The following is a 19,382-nucleotide window of genomic DNA, read 5'->3' on the forward strand; positions in this document are numbered from 1 at the left end:
AGGTTTTAATTCTGATGGTTAATTTTATGTGTGAACTTGACTGAGTCATATGGTGCCCAGATATTTGATTAAACATTCTTTCTAAGTGTCTTTGTGAGAGTTTTTCTGGGTGAGATTAGCATTTGAATCAGTAGACTGAGTAAAGCAGATTGTCTTCCCCAGTGTGGGTGGGCTTCAACCAAGCCTTTGAGGACCAAAACTGGCACAAGACAGGGATGCCCTCTCTCACCACTCCTATTCAACATAGTGTTGGAAGTTCTGGCCAGGGCAATCAGGCAGGAGAAGGAAATAAAGGGTATTCAATTAGGAAAAGAGGAAGTCAAATTGTCCATGTTTGCAGATGACATGATTGTATATCTAGAAAACCCCATTGTCTCAGCCCAAAATCTCCTTAAGCTGATATGCAACTTCAGCAAAGTCTCAGGATACAAAATCAATGTGCAAAAATCACAAGCATTCTAATACACCAATAACAGACAGAGAGCCAAATCATGAGTGAACTCCCATTCACAGTTGCTTCAAAGAGAATAAAATACGTAGGAATCCAACTTACAAGGGATGTGAAGGACCTTTTCAAGGAGAACTACAAACTACTGCTCAATGAAATAAAAGAGGATACAAACAAATGAAGAACATTCCATGCTCATGGATAGAAAGAATCAATATTGAGAAAATGGCCATACTGCCCAAGGTAATTTACAGATTCAATGCCATCCCCATCAAGCTACCAATGACTTTCTTCACAGAATTGGAAAAAATACTTTAAAGTTCATATGGAACCAAAAAAGACCCTGCATTGCCAAGGCAATCCTAAGCCAAAAGAACAAAGCTGGAGGCATCATGCTACCTGACTTCAAACTATACTACAAGGCTACAGCAACCAAAACTGCATGGTACTGGTACCAAAACAGAGTTATAGACCAATGGAACAGAACAGAGCCCTCAGAAATAATGCCACACATCTACAATGATCTGATCTTTGACAAACCTGAAAAAAACAAGAAATGAGGAAAGGATTCCCTATTTAACAAATGGTGTTGGGAAAACTGGCTAGCCATATGTAGAAAGCTGAAACTGGATCCCTTCCTTACACCTTATACAAAAATTAATTCAAGATGGATTAAAGACTTAAATGTTAGACCTAAAACCATAAAAACCCTAGAAGAAAACCTAGGCAATAACATTCAGGACATAGGCATGGGCAAGGACCTCATGTCTAAAACACCAAAGGCAATGGCAACAAAAGCCAAAATTGACAAATGGGATCTAATTAAACTAAAGAGCTTCTGCACAGCAAAAGAAACTACCGTCAGAGTGAACAGGCAACCTACAGAATGGGAGAAAATCTTTGCAATCTACCCATCTGACAAAGGGCTAATATCCAGAATCTACAAAGAACTCAAACCAATTTACAAGGAAAATACAAACAACCCCATCAAAAAGTGGGTGAAGGATATGAATAGACACTTCTCAAAAGAAGACATTTATGCAGCCAAGAGACACCTGAAAAAATGCTCATCATCACTGACCATCAGAGAAATGCAAATCAAAACCACAATGAGATACCATCTCACACCAGTTAGAATGGCAATCATTAAAAAGTCAGGAAACAACAGGTGCTGGAGAGGATGTGGAGAAATAGGAACACTTTTACACTGTTGGTGGGACTGTAAACTAGTTCAACCATTGTGAAAGTCAGTGTGGCGATTCCTCAGGGATCTAGAACTAGAAATGCCATTTGACCCAGCCATCCCATTACTGGGTATATACCCAAGGGATTATAAAACATGCTGCTATAAAGACACATGCACACATATGTTTATTGTGGCACTATTCACAATAGCAAAGACTTGGAACTAACCCAAATGTCCAACAATGATAGACTGGATTAAGAAAATGTGGCACATATACACCATGGAATACTATGCAGCCATAAGAAAGGATGAGTTCATGTCCTTTGTAGGGACATGGATGAAGCTTGAAGCCATCATTCTCAGCAAACTATCACAAGGACAAGAAACCAAACACTGCATGTTCTCACTCATAGGTGGGAATTGAATAGTGAGAACACTTGGACACAGGAAGGGGAACATCACACACCAGGGCCTGTCGTGGGGTGGGGGGAGGGGGGAGGGATAGCATTAGGAGATATACCTAATGTAAATGGCGAGTTAATGGGTGCAGCACACCAACATGGCACATGTATACATATGTAGCAAACCTGCACGTTATGCACATGCACCGTACAACTTAAAGTATAATAAAAAAAGAAAAAAGCAACACTGTATATATATATATATATATACACACATACACACACAAATTTATGTAGAATGGTATTTATTAAAATACCATGTGTACTACTGCAGACTGGAAATGGTAATGTTTAAATAAATTACTGTATATCCGTTATAAAAAAAATTCAGAGGAAGGGAGAATTTGTTCTCTCTGCCTGACTGCATGAGATAAAACATCAGTCTGTCCTTAGACTGGGACTTACGTGATCAGGGTTCCTGGTTCTCAGAACTTTAGACTCAAACTGGAACTTACACTATTGGCTCTCAGGTTCTCAGGAGGCCTTTGGACTTGGAGTAGAACTTATACCAGTTTCTCCTAGTGCTTATACTTTGGGCTCAAAGTAGGACTACACCACCACCTTTCCTGGGTCTCCAGCTCGCTGATGGCAGACAGTGGGACTTCTCAGCCTCCATAATTATGTGAGCTAATTCCTCAATGTAAATAATGTAAATAATAATTTATATACATATACCTCATTGTTCTTTCTCTATAGAGAACCCTACTGATAGTTATTCCAAAGAAACAGAATTTTAGGAATGAGTTTTTTGAATTGGTTCTGAAGTTTCTGGAATTGGCTCTTCAATCTTAGTAGTTTTGATGATGCTATTGACACTGTATCAAGTAATAAAAAGAGCACTGGTAATCTGTGGCATGATCTGACAATGGAAATATGCAAAGTATCTTCAATAGATGCTCTTAGTCAACCATTTATGAGAAGCATGTAGCTGGGTGACTATATATGATAATATTTAACATTTTTGAAAAACAATGAATAAAATGAGGTTGGCTTGTAGCTTCTAACATGACTGAACAAAGTGCTAAAAGAAACAGATGAGTTCAGGAATTCCCAGCCAAAGTGGTAGATAAATGACCTGAAAGCTTCTATGTATCTCCTAAAGGAGATGCTTATTGCATGTAGCCACAGGGCTGAGATTGCTGAAAACCACAGAATTCCATCTGTAAATAGCCGAATTACAATGATAGTTGAACTCCCAGTCTTGTAGGGTATCTACTGTTAAAATGAGGGCACTGATTTGTAAAGAATTGGATCCTGTAAGTTAGGATAGGGATATGTGGGAAGACCCTTATGAAGCCAGGGATACTGAGTGCCTAAATTCCAATGCATCTTATTTGCCAGGAGACGAGGCCTCCCTGCAACCAGTAGAAGCAGCTTCCAACTGCCCATGGTATTGGCCTCTCCAATCCTGTCTGAAGGGATCAACGCTGCATTGCTTGAGGAAACTCAGGGCACTATACAAGACAATGTTGATTCTCCTCTGGACCCATCCCTCTTTGCTTCTAAGGCCTATAATAAGAATCAAGCCCTAACAGATCCCTAAAGGTAAGGTACAAAGTGTGACCCACGAAGACACGTACTACACTCCAAAAGAACTACTCAAATTTTCTAATTTATACAGATAGAAATCTAGGGAACATAGGTGGAAACAAATACTAATGTTGGAAAAAACATAAAGTTGAATCTGGCCAAATTTATTGATAGGGGCCTACTATGCAGAGATTCTGATTTTAATGTTGCAGCTCAGGGAGTTAGAAAGCATTCTAACAATTTGGTTGGTTGGTTTGCTAAAACACGATGAAAAGGTGGCTCACAGTGAGTGAGATGGAAATGCTGGACCTGCCTTGGTTTAATGTTGAGGGGGGGATTCAAAGGCTTAAGGAGAATGGAAGGTAGAACTTAGAATAGTTCTTCTCACTCACACTAGGAAGGTATAGAAAATGTACCTTTCACTAACACTGTGAGAAATACATTTGTAAAGAGAGCCCTGGTACAAGGAAATTTGGAAAAGAAGTGTGTGGAAAGACTTCTCTGAATGGAAAAAAAGTGTGAAGATATTTGTATCTTGTGTGAACACTCACTCATGGTTGATCACATGTCTTACTCCATTTGGGGCTGCTCTAACAAAGTACCATAGACTGGGTAGCTTCTAAACAACAAATTTATTCGCATGGTTCTCGAGGCTTGGAGTTCCAAGATCAAGGTACCAACAGCTTTAGTGCTGGTGAGGGCCTCTTTTATAGATAGTGCTTTCTTGCTGTGCCCTCTCATGGTGAAAGGGGCAAAGCAGCTCTCTGGAGCCTTATTATAAGGGCACTAATCACATTCATGAGGGTTCTACACTTATGACTTAACCATGTCCCCAAAGACCTCACGTCCTAATATCCCCTTGGGGACAGGATTTCAATATATAAATTTTAGGGGCACACAAACATTTGAAAAATAGCACTACAGCAGAGAAGGATTTTAATAATCAAACAGACAGAATGACCTGTTCAATGATTACCAGTCAGCCTCTTTCCCCACCCACCCCAGTTACTGCCCAATGGGCTCATGAACAAAGTGGCCATGGTGGCAGGGATGGAGGTTACATGGCTCAGCAATATTGACTTTCACTCACCAAGGCTGACCTGGCTACTGCCACTGCTGACTACCCAATCTGCCAGCAGCAGAGGCCAACACTGAGCACCTGATATAGCACCATTCTCTGGGGTGATGAGACATCAACCTGGTATCAGGTTGATTACACTGGAGTGCTTCTATCATAGCAGCGGCAGCATTTTGTCCTTACTGGAATAGACACTTTGGATACAGATTTGTCTTCCCTGCATGCTGCGCTTCTGCCAAAAGTGCCATCGATGGACTTACAAAATGCCTTATCCACCATCATGATATTCCACACAGCATTACATCTGATCAAGGAACTTCCTTCACAGCAAGAGAAGTGCTGCAGTAGGCCCATGCTTGTGGAATTTACTGGTGTTATCACGTTCCCCATCATCCTGAAGCAGCTAGCTTGACAGAGTGATGACATGGTCTTTTGAAGTGTCAGTTACAGTGCCAATACCTTGCAGGGCTGGGGCAAGATTTTCCCAAAAGCTGTATATGCTCTGAATCAGTGTCCAATAGATGATGCTGATTCTCTGATAGTTAGGATTCACAGGTCCAGAAATCAAGGGGTGGAAATGGGAGTGGTACCACTCACCATTACCCTAAGTGACCCACTAACAAAATGTTTTCTTCCTGTTCCTGAAACCTTGTGCTTTGCTAGTCTAGAGGTGTTAGTCCCAGAGGGAGGACTTCCACCAGGGGACACAACAATGATTCCATTGAACTGGAAGTTAAGACTGCCACCCAGCCACTTTGGAATCCTCGTATCTCTGAATCAATAGGACAAGAGGCAGGTGCAATGTTGGCTGGGATAACTGATCCAGATTATGAAGTGTAAATTAGACTTAATAGTCCAATTTTGTTAGTGGGTAACTAAAGGTAATGGTGAGTGGTGCCACTTCCATTTCCACTCCTTGAGTCCTGGGTGGAAATCAAGGGGTGGAAATGGGAGTGTAAACTGGTATAATAGACTTTTAGATTATTAAGTGTAAATTAGACTATTACTACTCTGCAATGGAGGAAAGAAAGACTATGTCAAGAATACAGGAGGTGCCTTAGGGCATCTCTTAGTATTACCATGCCCCGTGATTAGGTCAATGGAAAACCACAACAATCCAATTCAGGCAGGACTACTAATGACCCAGACTCTTCAGAACTGGAGATTTGGGTCACCACGTCAGGTAAAAAACCAGTACCAGCTGAGGTGCTTGCTAAAGGCAAAGGGAGTACAGAATGGATGGTAGGAGAAAGTAGCTATAAATACCAGCTATGACCATGTGACCAGTTACAGAAACAAGATCTGTTATTGTTATGGGTGTTTCCTTCTTATGCTGTTATGAATACAGTTGTGTGTGTGTATTTCAAATATCTTTGTTTTCTTCCTTCTCTTATTCCCTTATCATGTAACATAAGGTGTATTGACTTTACATCGTAGCATTTAAGTATTGTTAATTTTATATCATAGTATTTAGTTTTTAATTAACAAAATAGCAAGGAGAAAAGTAAACTCACTCAAGAATACCTATTCTTCTGTGGAAGGGGTTAGTGCGTTTTCAGTTGAATGCATGATATTTGTATCATGTTAGGTAAAATTGTAACCTTGTTATTGTCTTTAAGTGGAGAGTATGGCTTAAGGAGATGTGTATGGGTGCCAAGTTGACAAGGGCTGGACTTGCGATAGTTAATTTTGTGTGTCAACTTTACTGGGTCATAGGGTACCTAGATATTTGGTTAAGTATTATTTCTAGGTGTCTCTGTGAAGGTGCTTCTGGGTGAGATTAGCATTCGAATCTAGACTGTGTAAAGCAGACTGTCCTCCCCAATGCAGGTGGGCCTCATCCAATCCTTTGAGGACCTGAACAGAACAAAAATGTGGAGGATGAGAAAATTTGCTGTTGTTGCCTGACTGCATGAGCTGAGACATCAGTTTTCTGCCATTAGACTGGGGCTTACACCATCAGCACTATTGGTTCTCAAACCGTTTAACTCAGACTATAATTACATTACCAGCTTTCCTGATTCTCCAGCTTGCAGTTGGCAGACCGTGGGACTTCTCAGGTTCCATAATCATTTGCTGATTCCTCATAATCTCTCTCTCTCTCTACACACACACACACACACACACACACACACACACACACACACACACAATTCTATTGGCTCTATTTATCTGGAGAACGCTGACTAATACACATGGCTAAATCCTTATCATTTAAGTCTTCAAATAGTATTTCCTCAGAGAAGCCTTTCCTATTACTGCCTATCCTGGGAATTGCAAATACCTCAAGGTCCCAGAGAATAGTCAGTAGCAAAGGTACCATGGTAAGTACCATTACCCAGATTCAACAATTATCAACATTGTGTCATTTTTGTTTCACCTATCTCTTCCACTGGCTTTTTACTTGATCATTTTAAACAAATCCCAAACACTGTGTCACTTCAAACCTTAAATATTTCCATATGCATGAAGACTTTTAAAAATCATAACCACTATATTATTGCTCTAACAAAATTAACAGCAAGTCCTTAATATCATATAATACCAAGAACATAGTAAAATTTCCCCCATTGCCATATATCTTAAAAAATATTTGCTGAATAAATGATAAACAAATGAATATGTATCTGACAGTAAACTTTCTAAAGCCTTGAAATATGAAACATAATCATCCTTATTAGAAACATTAGGATGACATATCAGAAGAACCATGGTTTTCAAACTTTTTAACATATTCCCCATACCTCTGTATGTTTTCAAAATTTAAAAGGTGGAGAATTAGTTCAGCAACTACTGTTTTAGTCATGCAGATGAAACCTAAGAGTAAAATTCTGTATTGGATATTTACTCAAGGAAAAAGAAGATATGTCTTTGCACAGATACTTATACAGTAATATTCATAGCAAATCGACTCATAATAACTAAACACTAGAAACAACCCAAGTATGTATCAACTAGTGAATGGATAAACTTTGATATATTCATACAATATAATGCTACTCAGCAATAAAAAAATACACAAAAAAGATGGATGAATCTTACAAACATTATGTTGAAGAAAAGAAGCCAGACGCAAGAGTATGTACTCTGTGATTCCAATTATATAAAATTTGAGAGCAGACAAAACTAATTTATAGTGAAAAGCTATCAGAATAGCGGTTGTCTGTGGGAAGTGGGGTGGGGTCGGATTGACTGGAAATGAGGCATGACAGAACTTTCTGAGGTGATGGCAATTTTATTGGGGGTTTAGTTACACAGATGTGTACACTTTTCAAAATACATGGAATGGTACCCTTAAGATTATGCATGTTTTTGTATGTAAATTTTAACAAAACAGAATAAAATATTTAGGTAGATGTCTTACTGATGTCATCTATTTACTTTGAAATGCATCAGAAACATAAGATGGCTTGACAAAAGATAAATAGAGGTATGCATATGTGGATAGATATGTGATATAGCAACATAGAAAAATGTTAGCAGAAGAATCCAGTTTGGGGTATACAGTTTGTTTACTATACAATTCTTCCAGCTTTGATATGTGTTTAAAATTTTTTAGAAATAAAATGTAGAGAAAAATCTCCATAGTGGTTTTCAGAAGATGGGAGGAAAAAAAAGGGCTAGTTTGAGAACATATATGACTTAGCCTTTCTGAGATACTTGCTGAGCTGCCTCTCTAGCTGCCTTTGGATGAACTGACCTCCACTTCCAGTTCTTGTGTAAACCGGTAGCTTTTTGGCCATATCAACAAGCATCTGCTTCTGGACCTCAGGTCTTTCTTCATTTTCATAGCGCTCCTTGTCTGTGTAGGACAAGTGGAACTGGAAGCAGGAGTGAAAGGTAAGACTTTATTATCTAAAGTTAATAGAAAAGATTAAAACCAACAACAATAACTACTTTAATGAAATTATTTGTTACCTACCCTTGAAGCTCAGGTACCACTTGGTCTTATAATGTTCCCTGGATAATTACTTCAATAATCTGGCTTTTATCTCAATTATCAAAAGCATGAGATATGTGTATTTTTTAATAAAGAAAATAAAACAGAGAGATTCAGTAACTTGCCTAAAGTTGGACTCAATCAACTAACGAGTGGCAATGCTGGACCTCAAACTCAATTCATCTGATTTCAAGACTTGTCCCTTTCCATTGATTCATAATATGATGTTGCATACAGATGTGTAACACATTTTTGCCAGGGCCCTGTTGATAATTAACCATGCTTACCAAGTTGCAAGAGTTTTCATAGGTAACACTGATAACACCCTTGGAGAAGCTGGATGAGACTGCATATTCTAATCTTGTAAATAGGTGGAAATTTAGATATTCTCACTATTGAATACTTTTTTAGTCTCGTATGGAGCTTGTTGCCACAATAGTGCCACATTTTGCTAATCTTGCAAAAGATATGCCATTGATCTTAAAAAGTAATATGAACCTGAAAGCATTTATTCTATCTGTGCCGAAGGGTAGACTGAGTTGAAAAAAAGGATCTGTGGTCAGAATTTCTAGGTTTAAGTCTCATCTCTATTACTTAACAGAAAATCACTTTGCAAAATCAGACATTCTCAACCTGTTTCTTCACATGTAAAATAGAAGAAATAATACCTACTTCATAATATTGGTGCAGAAGTGCCGGATAATAACAGGTAAATAAAAATCTCCTTTAGAAGTCTAATTTTTGAATTGTTTAAAAATATTTGATGTTGCTGCTAAGAGATTTTGTCACCACCAGGCCTGCCTTACAAGAGCTCCTGAAGGAACCACTAAACATGGAAAGAAACAACTGGTACCAGCCACTGCAAAAACATGCCAAATTGTAAAGACCATCGATGCTAGGAAGAAACTGCATCAATTAATGGGCAAAATAACCAGCTAACATCATAATGACAGGATCAAATTCACACATAACAATATTAACCTTAAAAGTAAACGGGCTAAATGCCCTAATTAAAAACACAGACTGGCAAATTGGACAAAGAGTCAAGACCCATCAGAGTGCTGTATTCAGGAGACCCATCTCACGTGCAGAGACACACATAGGCTCAAAATAAAGGGATGGAGGAAGATCTACCAAGCAAATAGAAAGCGAAAAAAAAAAAAAAAGCAGGGGTTGCAATCCTAGTCTCTGATAAAATAGACTTTAAACCAACAAAGATCAAAAGAGACAAAGAAGGCCATTACATAATGGTAAAGGGATCAATTCAACAAGAAGAGCTAACTAATCTAAATATATATGCAACCAATACAGGAGCACCCAGATTCATAAAACAAGTCCTAACAGACCTAAAAAGAGACTTAGACTCCACACAATAATAATGGGAGATTTTAACACCCCACTGTCAATATTAGACAGATCAATGAGACAGAAGGTTAACAAGGATATACAGGACTTGAACTCAGCTCTGCACCAAGCAGACCTAATAGACATCCACAGAACTCTCCACCCAATATCAACAGAATATACATTCTTCTCAGCACCACATCGTACTTATTCCAAAATTGACCACATAGCTGGAAGTAAAGCACTCCTCAAATGTGAAAGAACAGAAATCATAACAAACTGTCTCTCCGACCACAGTTCAATCAAATTAGAACTCAGGATTAAGAAACTCAGTCAAAACCGCACAACTACATGGAAACTGAACAACCTGCTCCTGAATGACTACTGGATAATGAAATGGAGACAGAAATAAAGATGTTCTTTGAAACCAATGAGAACAAAGACATAACATACTAGAATCTCTGGGACACATTTAAAGCAGTGTGTAGATGGAAATTTATAGCACTTAAATGCCCACAAGAGAAAGCAGGAAAGATCTAAAATCAACATCCTCATATTGCAATTAAAAGAACTAGAGAAACAAGAGCAAACAAATTCAAAAGCTAATGGAAGTCAAGAAATAACTAAGATCAGAGCAGAATTGAAGGAGATAGAGACACAAAAAACCCTTCAAAAAATCAATGAATCCAGGAGCTGGTTTTTTTGAAAAGATCAACCAAAGTGATAGACTGCTAGACTGCTAGCAAGACTAATAAAGAAAAGAGACAAGAATCAAATAGACACAATAAAAACTGATAAAGGGGATATCACCACCGATCCCACAGAAATACAAATTACCATCAGAGAATACTATAAACACCTCTACACAAATAAACTAGAAAATCTAGAAGAAATGAATAAATTCCTGGACACATATACCCTCCCAAGACTAAACCAGGAAGAAGCTGAATCTCTGAATAGACCAATAACAGGAGCTGAAATTGAGACAATAATTAATAGCCTACCAAACAAAAAAAGTCCAGGACCAGATGGAGTCACAGCCAAATTCTACCAGAGGTACAAAGACGAGCTGGTACCAATCCTGAAACTATTTCAATTGACAGAAAAAGAGGGAATCCTCCCTAACTCATTTTATGAGGCCAGCATCATCCTAACACCAAAGGCTGGCAGTGACACAACAAAAAAAGAGACTTTTAGACCAATATCCCAGATGAACATCGATGTGAAAATCCGCAATAAAATACTGACAAACCGAATCCAGCAGCACATCAAAAAGCTATCCACCAAGATCAAATTGGCTTCATTCCTGGGATGCAAGGCCTAGTTCAACATATGAAAATCAATAAACGTAATCCATCAAATAAACAGAACCAAAGACAAAAACCACATGATTATCTCAATAGATGCAGCAAAGGCCTTTGATAAAATTCCACAGCCCTTCATGCTAAAAACTCTCAATAAACTAGGTATTGATGGAACGTGTCTCAAAATAATAAGAGCTATTTATGACAAACCCACAGCCAGTATCATACTGAATGGGCAAAAACTGGAAGCATTCCCTTTGAAAACTGGCACAAGACAGGGATGCCCTCTCTCACCACTCCTATTCAACATCATATTGGAAGTTCTGGCCAGGGCAATCAGGCAAGAGAACGAAATAAAGAGTATTCAAATAGGAAAAGAGGAAGTCAAATTGTCCCTGTTTGCAGATGACATGATTGTATATTTAGAAAACCCCATCGTCTCAGCCCAAAATCTCCTTAAGCTGATAAGCAACTTCAGCAAAGTCTCAGGATACAAAATCAATGTGCAAAAATCACAAGCATTCTTACACACCAATAACAGACAAACAGAGAGCCAAATCATGAGTGAACTCCCATTCACAATTGCTACAAAGAGAATAAAATACCTAGGAATCTTAATCCAGTCTATCAATGATGGACATTAGGGTTGGTTCCAAGTCTTTGCTACTGTGAATGGTGCTGCAATAAACATACATTTGCATGTGTCTTTATAGCAGCATGATTTATAATCCTTTGGGTATATGCTAAGTAATGGGATGGCTAGGTCAAATGGTATTTCTATTTCTAGATCCTTGAGGAATCGCCACACTGTCTTCCACAATGGTTGAAGTAGTTTACAGTCCCACCAACAGTGTAAAAGCATTCCTATTTCTCCACAACCTCTCCAGCACTTGTTCTTTCCTGACTTTTTAATGATTGCCATTCTAACTGGTGTGAGATGGTATCTCATTGTGGTTTTGATTTGGGACAAGTTAACGGTTGGAGCACACCAACATGGCACATGTATACATATGAAACAAACCTGCACATTGTGCACATGTACCCTAGAACTGAAAGTATAATAATAAAAAATAAAAATGAAAAAATACCTAGGAATCCAACTTATAAGGGATGTGAAGGATCTCTTGAAGGAGAACTACAAACCACTGCTCAATTAAATAAAAGAGGACACAAACAAATGGAAGAACATTCCATGCTCATGGATAGGAAGAATCAATATCCTGAAAATGGTCATACTGCCCAAGGTAATTTATAGATTCAATGCCATCCCCATCAAGCTACCAATGACTTTCTTCACAAAATTGGAAAAAACTACTTTAAAGTTCATATGGAATCAAAAAAGAGCCCGAATTGCCAAGACAATCCTAAGCCAAAAGAACAAAGCTGGAGTCATCATGCTACCTGACTTCAAACTATACTACAAGGCTACAGCAACCAAAACTGCATGGTACTGGTACCAAAACAGAGATATAGCCCAATGGAACAGAACAGAGGCCTCAGAAATAACACCACACATGTATAACCATCTGATCTTTGACAAACCTGACAAAAACAAGAAATGGGGAAAGGATTCCCTATTTAATATATGGTGCTGGGAAAACTGATTAGCCAGATGTAGAAAGCTGAAACTGGATCCCTTCCTTACACCTTGTACAAAAATTAATTCAAGATGGATTAAAGACTTAAATGTTAGACCTAAAACCATAAAAACCCTAGAAGAAAACCTAGGCAATACCATCCAGGACGTAGGCATGAGCAAGGACTTCATGACTAAAACACCAAAAGCAATGGAAACAGAAGCCAAAATAGACAAATGGGATCTAATTAAACTAAAGAGCTTCTGCAGAGCAAAAGAAACTACCATCAGAGTGAACAGGCAACCTACAGAATGGGAGAAAATTTTTGCAATCTACTTATCTGACAAAGGGCTAATATCCAGAATCTACAAAGAACTCAAACAAATTTACAAGAAAAAATCAAACAATTTCATAAAAAAGTGGGCAAAGGATATGAACAGACACTTTTCAAAAGAAGATATTTATGCAGCCAAAGACACATGAAAAAATGCTCATCATCACTGGTCATCAGAGGAATGGAAATCAAAACCACAATAAGATACCATCTCATGCCAGTTAGAATGGCGATCATAGAAACAACAGTTGCTGGAGAGGATGTGGAGAAATATGAATGCTTTTACACCATTGGTGGGAGTGTAAACTAGTTCAACCATTTTGGAAGACAGTGTGGCGATTCCTCAAGGATCTAGAACTAGAAATACCATTTGACCCAGCCATCCCATTACTGGGTATATACCCAAAGGATTATAAATCATGCTGCTATAAAGACACACACACCTGTATGTTTATTGTGGCACTATTCACAATAGCAAAGACTTGGAACCAACCCAAATGTCCATCAATGATAGACTGGATTAAGAAAATGTGGCACATATACACCATGGAATACTATGCAGCCATAAAAAAGGATGAGTTCATGTCCTTTTTAGCAACATCGATGAAGCTGGAAACCATCATTCTGAGCAAACTATCACAAGGACAGTAAACCAAACACCACATGTTCTCACTCACAGGTGGGAATTGAACAATGAGAACACTTGGACACAGGGTGGGGTACATCATATACCAGGGCCTGTCATGGGGTGGGGGGCTGGGGGAGGGATAGCATTAGGAGAAATACCTAATGTAAGTGTCAAGTTGATGGGCACAGCACACCAACATGGCACATGTCTACATATGTAACAAACCTGCACGTTGTGAAAATGTACCCTAGAACTTAAAGTATAATAAAAAAAAAAAAGAATGGCAATAATTAAAAAGTCTGGAAACAACAGATGCTGGCAAGGATGTGGAGAAAGAGGAATGTTTTTATACTGTTGGTGGGAGTGTAAATTAGTCCAACCACTGTGGAAGACAGTGCGGGCATTCCTCAAGGATCTAGAATCAGAAATATCATTTGGCCCAGCAATCCCGTTACTGGGTATAAAGAGACTGTTTTTAGAGACAACTACTGGCAGAATCCTCTGAGCAACGCTGCTCTATGACAACGTTTGCTCTCTGAGAGCAGTTGGGTCCAGCACTTACCAAACATAACAGCAACGGTTGTCTCCCCTGTCAAGGCCACATACTGTAAATTTAGACAGATCCAGGTTCAAGTCCCAACCACTTAAGTGTCATTTAAATTCTGTGACTTGGAGCTTCTTGCTTAATTTCTCCAAGCTTTAATTTCCTCATCCAAGAAATAGAGATAATAATATCATCCCCATAATTACTGTTAAATGTAAAGCATTTAGCTGTGGTGTTTGGCACAGTGTAAGTACTCAAGAAATGTTAGCTAAAATAATAAACATTTATAACATTAAAAAACTGATATTTAGAAAAAATCTAAAAAATATTTGATATTGCCAATGTTTTTAATTTTAACTCTTCTAGTTGGTGTGTTGCATTAGTCTATTCTTGCAAACCATATCATTTGTAGTGGCATCTTATTGTGATTTTATTTTGTACTCCTTTGATTACTAATGATATTGAGCACCTTTTCATGAGTTTATTGGCCATTTGGATATTCTCTTGTGAAATAGCTTTTCAAGTCTTTGGTCCATTAAAAAAAGAATTGGGTTGTTTGTCTTTCTTTGGTATTAATTTGTAGAAATTCTTTATATATTTTGGATACTAGTCTTTGGTTGAATATTTTCTACCAGTCTGTGGCTTTCCCTTTTACTTCCTTTATGGTGGATTTTGATGTACAGAAGATCATGGTGGGAGTGCAGATTTATACAATCAGTTTGGAAAATTTTGTCATTATCTATTTATGCTAAATATATGCCTGTCTTATGACCCCAGCAATTTTATTCCTACTTATATACACAAGAAAAATGAGTATCTGGGTGTATATGTGTGAGCATGTATTAAAGTTTTATTTACACTCACACACACACACACGCACACACACACATAGTCTCTGATACACAGAGTCAGCCTTCCCTATGTATGGTTCCACATTCATGCATTCAACCAACTGGATTAAAAAATAGTTTTAAAATTAACAATACAAGAAAAATAATACAAATAACAAACAATACAAAAACTATTTACATAGCATTTATAGTGTATTAGTATTGTAAATAATCTAGAGATGATTTAAAATATGTAGGAGGGTGTGAATGGGTTATATGCAAACACCATGCCATTTCATGTAAGGAACCTGAGCATCTGCGATTTTGGTATCTATGGGAGGTCCTGAAACCAATCAGTGGGTACTGAGGAACAACTATATTTATATGCCAAAAGACATGTACAAGAATGTTCATTGGAGCTTTATTCATAACACACAAAACAATGGAAACAAGTATACTTCAATGGCTGAATGGTTAAACCAAGTGTGATAAAAGGGAATAACTAACAGCAATCAAAGGAAATTAACTACTGAAAAATGCATCAACATGGATAAATTTGAAAAACACTGTGTTGAGTGAAAGGTACACATAGAATAGTACCAACTAGGATTCCTTTTTTATGGACTTCAAAAACAGGCAAAACCAATCTATGGTGATAGAAGTTAGCGTAGTAGTTACCTCTAAGAGGAGGTTGATTGAAAAGAGGCATGAAGATTTATGAGATACTAGAATGTTTAAAATTTTAACCTGGATACTGATTACATAGGTATAATATATGGGGAAACATTCATTAAATTATTCTCTTTAAAACTTAATTCTGGGAGTAGAGTCTGTATGTTATACTTCAATAAAATAGCAGAACAAATAATAAAATATTTGAGATAATTTAAATATATCTAACTTAAAAAATTGAAAACATATAAAATCAAACACTGTGTTTTAAGAACCACACCTAGTGGTGCGTTTTTATGGTACTGTCATTCTCAGGTAGAGTGAGAATTAAGTACCCTGCTTGGGGTATGTGGAAATATGTAGGGGCATTTTTGGCTATTACAATGAATGTGGTGTACCATAGGCAATTAATCCTTAGCCTAGGGTGCTAAAGATTCTCCAATTAACTGAACAAATTCATACTGTTTTTCCCAACCAAAGGTCAATAGGTGGTATGGGAGGGGCCTAGATGGCTGATTAGAAGCAGCAGTCCGTGGCACTCATGGAGAGGAATGAAAGTAGTGAGTGAGTTCAGCACCTTCAACTAAAATATACAGGTTCTCGCATTCGGACTGACTAGGCAAACAACTAGACCCATAGAGAATGAAGAAAAGCAGGGTGGGGAAATAGCCCTCCCAGGAGTGGCACAGAGACAAAAAAAAAAAAAAACCCAACCCCCAGCCAAGGGAATTGGTGAATGATTGTGCCACCCTGCTCAGGAAATCACTCTTCTCCCACAGATCACTGCAACCCACCGATAAGGAGATCCTCTGGTGATCCCATGCCACCAGGGCCTTGGGTCCGATACACAAAGCTGTGTGGAGTCATGGCAGAGCAGCTGCTCAGCCACACGCAGAGACCCAGGAGTTTTACATACTCCAGCCCCAGTAGCCCCAGCAAGGTGGGAGATCCATTTGTACATACACCTAAGAAGAGGGCTAAATCTAGGGAGTCAAGCAGTGTCATTCTGCAGGCTCCACTTCCATAGCACTGTACAAGCTAAGACCCACTGGCTTGTAATTCTAGCCAGCCAACTGCAACAGGCTGAAGTCTGCCTGAGATGAGATAAAGTTCCTGTGGGGAGGGGTGGCTGCCATCTCTGTGATTCAGTCAGCTCAGCCATTCCAGCCTGCCAGCTTTGGAGAGTGCAAATGGTCCAGAGGAGGAAGGACCCCCCCACAGTGAAGCGTACCTACTTTGCCAGGTTGTGGCTAGGCTGCTTCTATAAGCAGGACCCCAATCCATTCCTCCTCACTGGGTGGAGCCTGTCTGTGGGGACTTCAGCCACTCCAGCCAGGGTAATACAGAGAGAGCTCTGATTTCTCCCTGGGACAGAGCTCCTGGGGGATGGGGCAGCCACCATATCTGCAGTTCAGTGAACTCAGCCATTTCAGCCTCCAGTTTTAGAGAATGAAAATTGTCCCGATGAGGAAGGGTCAGTTTGGAAAATTTTGGACTTATCTATTTATGCTAAATATATACAACACAATGCAGGACAGCTGCTTTGGCAGATCATGGCCAGACTGCTGCTTTTTTGTTTGTTTGTTTTTTTGAGATGGAGTTTCACTCTTATTGCCCAGGCTGGAGTGCAATGGCACAATCTCAGTTCACTGCAACCTCTGCCTCCCAGGTTCAAGCGATTTTCCTGCCTCAGCCTCTCAAATAGCTGGGATTACAGGCATGGGCCACGATACCTGGCTAATATTGTATTTTTAGTAGAGATGGGGTTTCTCCATGTTGGTCAGGCTGGTCTCGAACTCCCGACCTCAGGTGATCTGCCTGCCTTGGCCTCCTGAAGTGATGGGATTACAGGCGTGAGCCACCACGACTGGCCAGACTGCTTCTTTAAGTGGGACCCCAACCCATTTCTCCTCACTGGGCAGGACCTCCCTGTGGGGTCTTCAGCCACTTCACCTAGGCTTATAGGGACAGAGCTCTGAACTTTCCCTGGGATGGAGCTTCCAGGGGGAGGGGTGGCTGTTATCTCTGTGGTACAGTTGATTCAGCCATTCCAGTCTGCTGGCTTTGCAGACTCCAAATTTTCTGGACAAGGATGGGTTCCCTCCAGTAGAGCAAACCTGCTCTACCAAAAAGCAGCCAGACTGCTTCTTTAAGTGGGTCCCTGTTTCCACTCCTCCTGACTGGGTGAAACTTCCCAACAGGGGTCTCGAGATACCTCCTATAGGTGCATTTGGGCCAGAAACAGGTCATTACCCCCCTGGGATGGAGCTTCCAGAGGAAAGAGAAGGCTGCCATCTTTGTTGTTTCACAGCCTTCACTGGTGATACATCCAGGTATGAAAAAAAAATGAGGCAAGTAGGGTCTGGAGTAGACCTGCAGCAAACCACAGCAGCCCTATAGGAGAGTGACCTGACTGTTAAAAGAAAAACAAACAGAAAACAACAACATCAACAGAAAAGACCCCACAAAAAACTCATTCAAAGGTCAGCAACCTCAAACATTGAAGATAGATAAGCCCACAAATATGAGAAATAATCAACACAAAAAGGCTGAAAACAAAACGCCAGAGTGTCTCTACTCCTTCAAATGAATGCAACACCTCTAGAGCAAGGGCACAGAACTGGGCTGAGGTTAAGATGCCTGAATTGACAGAAGTAGGCTTCAGAAGGTGGGTAATAACAAACTTCACTGAGCTAAAGGAGCATGTTGTAACCCAATGCAAAGGGGCTAAGAATCATGATAAAACAATACAGGAGCTGATAGCCAGAATAGCCAGTTTAGGGAGGAATATAACCGACATGACGGAGCTAGAAAACACAATATGACAACTTTACTATGCAATCACAAGTATCAATAGCAGAATAAATAAAGCAGAGGAAGGAATCTCAGAGCTTGAAGACTATCTTTCTGAAATAAGACAGACAAGAATAGAGAATAAGGAATAAAATGGAATGAATAAAATCTGAGAAATATGGAATTATATAAAGAGAGCAAACCTACAACTGATTGGGGTACCTGAAAGAGATGGCGTGAATTGAACCAAGCTGGAAAATATATTTCAGGATATCATCCAGGAGAACTTCTCCAGCCTAGCAAGACAGGCCAACATTCAAATTCAGGAAATGCAGAGAACCCCAGTAAGATACTCCATGAGAAAATCAATTCCAAGACACATAATCATCAGATTCTCCAAGGTTGAAATAAAGAAAATATTCAGGGCAGCCAGAGCAAAAGGCCACATTACCTACAAAGGAAAGTAGATCAGACTAACAGCAGATCTCCCAGTGGAAACCCTAAAAGCCAGAAGAGATTGGGGCCAATATTCAAAATTTTTAAAGAAAATAATTTTCAGCCCAGTGTTTGACACCTACCAAACTAAGCTTCCTAACTGAAGGAGAAATAAGATCCTTTTCAGACAAGAAAATACTGAGGGAATTAATTGCCACCAGGCCTGCCTTGCAAGACCTCCTGAAGGAAGCACTAAATATGGAAAGGGAAGACTGTTA

General features: G+C 39.2%; 1 protein-coding gene across 3 annotated transcripts in view; it reads right to left on the reverse strand.

Annotated features, from left to right (window-relative positions):
* The window catches only part of ZDHHC15 (zinc finger DHHC-type palmitoyltransferase 15), a 116,804-nt gene that overhangs the window by 38,283 nt on the left and 59,139 nt on the right, over positions 1-19,382 (reverse strand). For 2 of the 3 annotated variants that reach the window (XM_063601597.1, XM_063601596.1), the window contains one exon: positions 8,404-8,524. In XM_063601597.1, coding sequence (XP_063457667.1) covers positions 8,404-8,524 — 121 coding nt within the window. Of the gene's footprint in view, positions 1-7,710; positions 8,525-19,382 lie in introns of those variants that run through there. The other variant, XM_055106932.2, reaches the window with a different exon arrangement.

Source organism: Pan paniscus, chromosome X (genome assembly GCF_029289425.2).
Source record: "Pan paniscus chromosome X, NHGRI_mPanPan1-v2.0_pri, whole genome shotgun sequence".
In the NCBI taxonomy this organism is placed as follows: Eukaryota; Metazoa; Chordata; class Mammalia; order Primates; family Hominidae; genus Pan; species Pan paniscus.